The sequence below is a fragment of the Apis dorsata genome, unplaced genomic scaffold, assembly GCF_000469605.1.
Source record: "Apis dorsata unplaced genomic scaffold, Apis dorsata 1.3 scaffold_32, whole genome shotgun sequence".
Classification (NCBI taxonomy): domain Eukaryota; kingdom Metazoa; phylum Arthropoda; class Insecta; order Hymenoptera; family Apidae; genus Apis; species Apis dorsata.
This window is the reverse complement of record NW_006263334.1, coordinates 1,280,212-1,290,444: the sequence shown is the minus strand read 5'-3', so window position 1 is coordinate 1,290,444 and position 10,233 is coordinate 1,280,212. Positions and strand designations below refer to the sequence as shown.

General features: G+C 34.9%; 2 protein-coding genes across 2 annotated transcripts in view; both read right to left on the bottom strand.

Moving 5' to 3' along the window:
- Nucleotides 1-10,233, bottom strand: part of LOC102677316 (laminin subunit alpha-1) — a 155,899-nt gene that overhangs the window by 68,597 nt on the left and 77,069 nt on the right. The gene's annotated exons all lie outside the window — the stretch shown is intronic.
- On the bottom strand, nt 96-781 carry LOC116186009. The gene is made up of 2 exons (XM_031512029.1): nt 709-781; nt 96-581 (listed from the first exon to the last, which is right to left on the bottom strand). The coding sequence occupies exons 1-2, from the start codon at nt 739-741 to the stop codon at nt 141-143; spliced, it is 474 nt and encodes a 157-aa protein (XP_031367889.1). The 5' UTR covers nt 742-781; the 3' UTR covers nt 96-140.

The window sequence follows — 10,233 nt, the reverse complement described above, 5'->3', positions numbered from 1 at the left end:
AAAAAAAAAAAAAAAAAAAAAAATTATATTACCAAATATCACTAATCATTCTAATTGCAAACTCTCACTAGGACTATTTTTTCAATAAGAATTGTAAAAATTTAAATTTCTTTTTATCGGTAGCTGTCACGAATAAATTTTCAACGATAATCCATTATAACTTCACGAGAATCATAGTAATGATAATATTTGTAATGTCTACGAAGATCGCTAACGTTGAAACATCGCCTTCCACAACATTGACACTGCAATAGTTGCTTCACATGTTTCACGTGATGTTTGCGGCATGCTATTTTGTTGTAAAACTGTTTGTCGCAATAAATACATTTAAATATTTTCGGTGCTAAAAAATTATGTTCATCCTGTGGAGTCTGCGTCTTATCCCCTGTTCTGTCCTCGATGTTTGGTGGCCGTATATAAGTTTGTTGAGAGCTACTAGTAGCTTGATCGTGTTCATCGTTTGTCCCATGTGTCGCATTAGAGATATGATCAAAGAGAGAATCGATGTCAAGATAAGTGGCGTCCAAGATCATGTTCTCTAATTGTGACAACATTGGGACATCGTCGAACACTGCTAAGAGCTGTAATAAAAATTTTCTGTTACATATAAATGATAATTTGAAATATTATTATTAGACATTCTAATTCTTATAATAATTAACAATCGTTGATGAAATTTTAATTAATATAATAAAATTTAATAAATACCTCGAAATCGATGTCACCAATGTTGTCCTTCATGGCGCCTTACTCTCTCATTTTGATCATTACGGAAGATGCAGTAATTTCGAAAATACGAATAAGAATAACATGATTGCGATTTACTTTGCACTTTTTTCTCTACGACTAGAACTTGACTGTAACACGACTGTAACTTGAATGATAAATTTTAACAAAGTCGTCTAATTTATACCTACGACCGACCGTCTTGACCACCCCTATTTTCGGTGGTAGGGATATCTCATTATACCTGACGAACTCGAAAAATGACTTCCGATTGGGTATTCCGTTTTCGGGGGAAAGGGAAACCCAAAACTATTGGCCATTTGTATAAATTTGTTTAGCTGATTGGTTAAACATCTTCTTCCGGAAGTCCTTTCATTTTGTACATTGTCAAATTTTACAATGCTAATTTCTTAGAAGTCATAAATTAATATTGGAAACGTGTGCAAAAATACATATTGTACGTAAATACAAATACAAATATTAATATAATATCGAGTACAATATTAATTATTTACAACGTTGCATAGAATGCACGTGAGTGCAAAGTGGTTGAAAACTTAATCCGAGTATGAAAAAAAATATATCGAAAATAGAATAAACTTTTTCTTTTTTCTTTTTCTGACAATCGCATCTGAAAATATGAATCGTTCTTCTCGATATAATCACGTTTGATTCAATAATATGGTTCGATAATCGAGCATATATACATATATTGCAAGATATGAAACAGGACTACACGTGTTGATCTATGCGGAAATGATAAGAAGTAGTTAGCTTCGATGATTTCAACATTGCATCGATGCACGGCAATCGTAACATCTATCACAAGATAAGATTTTTGTTATTTAAACTTTTATTTACTAGAACGGTCTTGAAAATACGCTGCGACAAAAAATACAGCGAACGATTTAAAACTATCTGTCTGCAACAAAATTATTAACTTCTTCCACACCGTACGATTTACTATATCATCCAGTATCGATATCTTTGAAAATAACAAAGATATTCAATCACATCCTGTATTTTCCCTTAAATTTTCTAAAATTTCAGTTTTCTCAAGCATCAAGAAATACTAATCCGCTATTATTCATTTACTTTTTTTCAATTATTTTCATTCGTATCTCGCTTCGAAGTATATCCATACATTTTGCAAAATATCATCCATTTTGAATTCACCTTTCACCCGAATTAATTGATATTAGCCGCAAGACGAGGCGCGCTTGGGCTCTTAATTCCTCGAGTTGTACCGCGTTTCTTTCGCCCTTAAATCTCAATCGTTCGGATCGAATCGGCGCAAGTTCGATCGGTATTGTCTTTTATCGAGGCAACGTGCGGTATCTCGCCAAGTTGGAGCAGAAATAGGTCGTGGTAGTAGACCCTAAAGCAAGTGGGTGGTGGCCGAGTAATCTTGTTCTCATACATAAAACATACGTACAGAACGGCATTATGCTTTGCCCGCTCTTCTTATCGTCGAACGCGATTCGCGGCCATTTCTCTTTATTCCATTATCCACAGATTCGAAGAATTTCTATTACTTGATACATCGTAGCATACATCGACGTATCAAGCGGGGAGTAAAATCCTATTTTACGAATTTTTTCCAAAATTTAATTTAAAAAGTAAAGATTGGATATAAAATCGATATTGAAATTTGATATTTGGCTTTCCTCCCTAAAAATCGTAAGTTGATAGTGTAAAGAAAACTTTGTGAACTTTCAAAAATAATTCTCGATTGAAAGTAGTACAAAGTAAAGATTGGACAACTGTTCGAAGAGAATATTGAAGTATTATACGTTCTTAATTCCAAAAAATGATTAAAGTTAAAGGAAACAAGAATCACGATGATGTTGCAAAATAGAGAGAAGAGAGGGGAAAAAAGAAGAAGTAAAGAATTAAACGAGGTTCACGTTTTACGCGCATATCTGCATATTATGCCCATATATCTGACGATATTTTAAATGGCGCATCCTATTACGGTGTTGACAGATTTGCGCCAAGGAGCTGGAACGATCGACCGATGAAAAAAGGAAGGGGTGGAGGGAAAAAAGACCCGGCAATCAACCCTTCTTCCCTCTTCCACCGATCGTGTGTTTTATCAACAAGGCCTAACGCGAGAGTGATTAACGAGGATATTCTCCAAGAATGACGCGGCCGAATTTCAGCATCGTGATCGTATAAAATCGTCGAATATACACGGTGTCTCGAAAGTCGACCATACACCACGAAACAGAAAAATTTCAATTTTCCCCCCTAATTTCTTTTTTTTTTAACAACAATAACGACGAATATTTTCAATCAATCGCACTTCGATCTTAATTAATTAACACACACTGGATCGAAAGGAAGGAGAGAGCGAGCGAATAAAGGACGAGACGATTTGAGAATCACTGGGACGCGATGGATAAAAATTCAAGCGATGAACGGTCGATTTGTAAGCGGAATGTTATTACCACGGCGGAACGGTATGCCCAGGTATTAATCAGTGATATACAATTATTGCCACGTATCGATAATTATTGATTTGATGGAGATCAGCTACCCACGTAGCGGGGTCTCGATCCACGGTTAAAATACGATCGTCTCGAGGTCGGCCAATGAGAGAGACCTCGCGTCATCAACACCACCGGGTTTCGCGAGTGGGTGGATTGAATCGCTGGACGATGATATCGCGAACGGTGCGTGAAGGAAGGCAAACAGTCGGATGGTGGAACGGAGGAGCGTCGAGGAGCGCGGCCTCCTCTTCGATTTAATGCGCTTCTTGTGTCTTTCCTTTCGTTCCAAGGCCACGCCGGCTGATTTGCGCCTCGATCGAGGAAGTTCGTGAGAAATGATTTATGGGAATGATCGAAGATGATAATCGAGGATGATGCACGAGGTAAATGGGTATCGCGTTAAGATTGAAGCCGTTGAAGCTTCTCTTATATCTGTAAACATTTTCGATATCCTTTTTTATTTCGAGGATTCAGAGTAATTTTACGATACGATAAAATTCCAAAAGATAAAGTATCGATACAAAGAACTTCGACGATTAGCATTTATTCGATATTTTCCTCGCTAGAGAGACTTTCTCTACTCAGTCGGTGTAAAAGAGATCGTGATTGAAGTTCTCGCCATATCGAAATTTCGTTTACGACATTGTATCGACCTTTCACCCCTCCCCCACCCATTATAATTCATTTCGTTTAAAGTCGAAAGAAGGTAAGAAGCGAGAATTCGAAATTTCATCCGCACTTTCTTCCGGTTTCAAGCACATTTTCGAGAAGTTTCGAGAAATATTTTCGATGTCCATTGTGCGAATACTTGTACGATTGTTCAACCGGTTAAATCGATATTTTAAAACCGTGTATCCACGCTGTGGAGGCCGCTTAAAGTTGGAAGTAACCGATCTCTACCAATATAATTTGCATATCAGATTATCGATCGGAGTAAATCATTGCAAGTCGGCAGGCCTGTAGAAACTGCCGGAAGGGAAGCCGATATTCCCCCGATAATATTGATTCCTGATTGTTCTTTCTTTAATTACATCATTCGTCTCGTGCACGAAAACGGTTAATTAAAAGAAAAATTTTCATCGATTGACGATCGATGAGTAGCTGTGGGGAAAATTCAACATCATCGATTCTCGGTTGAAAGGTAGATCGAAATATAATTTTTTTTCTTAATAAACTATCGTATTATCTCCTTTCTTTGCTTTAAATTAGTCGTGGACTCAAATCTTCAGGTTTCATCAAGGAAATTTTCGAATAGTTGCTTGCACATGTATATTAGTTATATATATCGGTATTCCTCAAAACCTGTGCTTTTAACTTTTAACCTTGTATAACCTTGCTTTTCAATATTTCAAAAAAGTTCGGTAGATACAGTAAGCTATAAAAGTCTTTACAAGTCTTTGCAAATCTTCCTCAAGAAAATTCACTCCTCATTATGAAAAGTATAATTTTAATGAAAATTTGGATATATATATAAAGCGTGAAATCAATTTTTTCATGTTTCATGAAAAATATTTTCCAATATAGGACAATAGAGTATTAAAATCTGAATATTTTACAATTTAAAATTACTCTTGTACCTATTACGAAGGAGTATATTTTAGAAAAATTTCAGGAAAGTGATATTCCACAATAAAATCAACCTTTCATGCAAAATTATGCTTCGTTTTTCGATAACACAATTTATTAGATTTAGAATTCAAGAGATCAATAAAGAGTTTTGTGATTGATCGTGTATCTCGAAAATTTTAAATACTGTTCAAAGTCTTCTCTAACTTGGAATATTCTTTTTACGATTCATAGAATAAAGTTTCTCGAATAAAATTCTCTGTCCTATATCTGTACATATCGACAATCTATATTTGTACATAATTATTTCAAGGACGCATGTACATCTCTACCTGAAATTTCACATCGATCGTAAAAGATGTGAAAAACAGGGTCGTAAAATTGCTTCTTGTCATCAGGCTGAAAACTGAAAATTCTGCTACCATGATGACTCATTCGAGGGACTTTTCATCGGCAATGGTCACCGGCACTCCGAATGTACGCCGTTTCCTCGACAGGAACCAAGATTTATAAGTATACTAGGAGATCTGCCGATATCGCGTAAACAACGTGTAAAACTGTCAAATGATAATGGCGCTCTTGAACGAGCGAATATGTGATTTACAAGTGTTTGGATCTGCTACTTTAAAATAGAATTTGCACGTGGTCAGAGTTGTCAGGAAATTTCCACGATCAATCCGGTAAAAGGAGTTGGATTTACATAAATTTGCATAGATTTTTATTTAAAAATATTTTTATGGCATATTGTTTAAATGAAATATTTGGGAAAATGAACAACAAATTGCAAGATTCAAAATTTAAGAAATATTGAGAGAAATATTGGATTGAAATTTGCATAGGTTTTTATTTAAAAGTATTTTTATGATATTTTCAATATCGTTTAAATGAAATATTTGGAAAAATGAACAACAAATTGCAAAATTCAAATGCAATTTAGAAAGTATTGAGAGAAGATGGATTGAAATTTGCATAGGCTTTATTTAAAAGTGTTTTTATAGTATTTTGAAAATTGCTTGAATGAAATATTTAGAAAAAATAAAAAACCTGGAGGATTCAAATGCAATTTAAATAAGATGAAAAAAGATGAATTGAAATTTGTATAGATTATTGTTTGAAAATATTCTCAAAATATTCTAACACGTGGAATTTTCGTTATTACTTGAACGAAAAGTTTGGGATAATAAATAATAAAATATATTTTGTCAAGTAAAATTTCACAGTTAACTCCTAGTTTGTGAATCATCTAAATATGATCCTGGTACAGTTAATTATAGGAAAAACCTGAAGCGAAGCTTCCGGAAATAGACTGTTTAAATGTATAACCATACCATTTATTGTACAAAAGCAGGTAAATAAATATTTCTATGTATCTAAGTTGTAAAAGTTGGTTCATGACGTGTAACTTCTTAGAAGTTAGTGATTGTATTAAAATAGCAGGTAGAAAAATATGGAAAGGACATTAGAAGGACATTTTCTTCCATTTCATCCAAAATAAGGTGAAATTTTTCCATAAATTTAATGTTTCATACCTTTGTTCTCATACAAATATTAATATTACATTTCTATTTACTCGATTTACGAAAATGTCGCGAAATATACGTTCTAATAGTTTATACAAACCAATGGTAGGGAAAATTTAATAGTAAAAGTTAAAGGAATAAGTTGAAAAATGAACAACAAATTGCAAGATTCAAATACAATTTAGAAAGTATTGAGAGAAGATGGATTGAAATTTGAATAGGCTTTATTTAAAAATATTTTTATGGTATTTTGTTTAAATGAAATATTTGGACAATAAATTGCAAGATTCAAATGCAATTTAGGAAATATTAAGAGGAAATTCGCATAGATTTTTACCATTTTAAGGAAATGAAAAGATAGGATTATTTAAGTTAATTATAGGAAAAACTCGACGTGAAGCAAGAAGCTTCTGGAAATAGACTATTTAAATGTGCAACCATACCGTTTATTGTACAAAAGCAGGTAAATAAATATTTCTAAGAATTTAGGTTGTAAAAGTTGATTGACGTTAAAAGTTAGTGACCATATTAAAATAGCAGGTAGAAAAATATGGAAAGGACATTAGAAGGACATTTTTCACCAAAATAAGTGAAACTTATCCATTTAATATTTCACTTTTCACCTTTGTTCTCATACAATGTTATACAATGTCAAATATTAATATTACATTTCTATTTACTCGATTTACGAAAATATCGCGAAATATACGTTCTACTTTATACAAATCATGGGGAAAATTTAATAGTTTAATAATAATAGAAATTACGAATATTTCGATAATTTATTGTTCAAAACGTGATAATAATCGCAAATAACTGTAGCATCAAACAGGTGGTCCAGGATGTAATCGAATCGACTATAATAACTACGAATAAATGTTATTCCTAACATTTTAATAAAATGTGATTACTCAAAGTTAACTTTATTCGAAATTTTTAACTAGTTACTTTTCAACTGTATTAATACCCAGCTACAAACGCACGTATATAGAAAACTAATTTCTATTTAGAGAGAAGCTAGCTAAGTACTTTACGGTTACTATGCAAGTATGAATCATCCGATGATCTCACGAAAAGTATATCGGTTCGTCTCAAAGTAAATATTTAAATGAGGAGAAGAGATTTGAAAATTCTCTGCGGTTTATTTTATCTAACGAAGAAGAAAGAAAACCTTGTTCCACGTTTCCTCTTACAAAAACCCAAAGTGTATCGAGAACACACGGAAGCAGAGAGAGAAAAGAAAAGAAGAAGAGAAAGAAAATTGGATCCGGTTGAAAAGTTATTATACACGAGTGGTGGTGATTAATACAAAAAAAAGAAACCAGATTCCAATGCCACTGTTCGCCACCCTCAGTCGCGTGGGCCGGATTATTTTCTGGTAACCGCGTTACCACCCCGTAAATTAACCATCGACGCGTGGGTGTCGCTGATCGTATTATTACACCGCGAGCCGGTAAATCCAGCTAAATCGCACGGTCTCGTGTTACGACCCCTCTGTTCCCGCCGCTTCTCGTTTTTGAATCGACCGATCTGGTTTCCGAACTCTGCAACAATTGCGAAATAGTTTCGAAAAACTAGGCCAAGCATAGAGTAACGGAAGCGTCGGTGACTAAAAAATTTTGAGCCGAACGAAATACGACGAGTGTGATCCAACGTTGTTTCGAACATTGCGTTTACAAAATATCGATAAATTCGACAAGTTTTGAATTTTCTCGAGGAAGAAATTCGGACGAAATATCGGATAATTGTAACGTCTCGAGTCTAAGATGTAACAATGTTCTCTCGCAAACTGGGTAAAATCTTGGTAAAAAAAACGGCGAGATACGTTTAGATAGGAATTGTGCCGCGAGACATCGTGCCCATTATCGACCTTACGTTCTAAAAACAATGCACCGGGGGATATCTGACGGCAAATTACCGGAACGGGATCGAGCTCGATCGGAACGACGACGAAGGGACGGAACGAAGTGCATGGGAGCATAAATCGTCGGCGCATAAGTCGGCTTATAAATCGTCGGGTTGGAAAGCAGCGGTACGAGCCGCGGATATGGGCAAGCCTCTTTCGAAATTCTGCCAACCCCGGTGAAAACGATATAATGAGAATCCTGTCAAAGTGGCGGGTGAAACGGCGGACAATGGAACGATCGATAAACGTTCCAGACCGGGCAAATTATAGACGAACTTGTGAATTTCCGATCTTCCATATTTTTTCCACTTTCTCGCCTATTGTGTTGGCCGGCTCGAATCAACAAGATCTCGCGAGGGATAAGGAGGCGAGATACGATCTCCATTTGCGAGTGCGAGACGGATATTAATAACGATTGAACGAGTGGAAACGAAGAAAAGGAAGCCACTATCAAAATTCTAATCTTTCTTGCCCTATGCAAGCGATATAACCGGGATATACTTTTGATCGTACGGAAGCTGAATGAAAAGACAAATTTCAAATGATTTACGAAGCTGGTTTCCACCGAATATCGGTTTCCATTCTTCGAAAGTGGAAGAATCGTGCTCATTGACGATTCGACCTCTCGACACGGCTCGTGTACCTGGCTCGCTCGAGGCGAGAATTTATAAACCTGCAACTCGAGAGTCGTGCTCCCGCCGCACGTTGCACGTGCATTCCACGCCCAAGGAAAATATAAACCCTTTCATGACGATGAGAAACGAATACCGTTCGTCATTGTTGTCTCAAGTCCAAGTCGATCCAAATATCTGTCAACGTGTCGTCGTTGCAAACCAACCAGAAATGCAATCAAAAATTGGATCTATTCTACATATAAAGATATGTTATTCGTTGAGCAACGAAAAATACACGTGATACATTGTAATTAATATTATTATTCTCTTTTTGCAACGTATCGCGTTTAATTTCGTATCGACCACACCGTCGTCGATACGTCCACGCGTGTTGAATTTTAAAAATTCAGCAATTTCAATATTTGCAGAAAAGTATATGTCAAAAGCATATATACAAGCAAGCAAGGTGGAGAGGCAACGATCGTAAAAATTCAGGAATGAACAAAATTGTTTATTACTCGCTGGCGAGTAACGTAGACAATACAGTCGTAAAATCGTAGAGTCTGTGGGTCACGGTTTCCGTTATGAGGGATTAGAATATGCATTTCGGACAGTACGCAGTCATTTTCATATTTAAGTGGAAGCTAAAGCTTATGGTGTTTTATGGCTTTATTGCTGCACGTGCCTTATTGCACAGCTTTTTCGACAGATTAACTGTCGTTTCTGCTGGAAAGGAAAAACGAGTTGTGAGTAATGATTTCTGTTCCTTGATTAAAAGGAACACCTTGTACAACTTGTTACTATCCTGTAATTGACAATACTGTGGGACAGATTTATGATTTATTACAGTATACTTTTCCCAAATAACTACGTATTTCCGAATTTTTAAATAATTTTCAAATAATTTTCTTCTTCAATTTTTATTAAAATTTTATTAAAAACTCGTCGATAATTTTATTCCGAAATTTTTCGAATAGAAGAATCAATAAATTAATCTTTTCTTGCACAACCATTACGAGAGAATAATTGTTCATAGAGGGTACAATGGGGAAAATTGTCTCGTAATCCATCCGTGATTTATATCATTTCTAACGTCTTTATCCATTCTACCATTGATGTACGAAATCAGTTTGTCGATGCCATCGAATATTTATCTCGATGATGTCGTTTAAAGAAATTACTTCCGAGGTGAGCACAGTAAGAATGCAATTAAGGGAAAGAAATACGGAAGTTGCATAAAATTTATAGATATTATTATCGAATTTTACCTTTGTACACCTCTTTATTATAATTTGAACAACATCTTGTACGTCTATTGACTCGTAACTTATTTTTAAATTATATTTTTTTTCAGAAAATTTTATTAAAAAAAAAGAATAAAATAGTAACGAATGAAATATATAAATTTT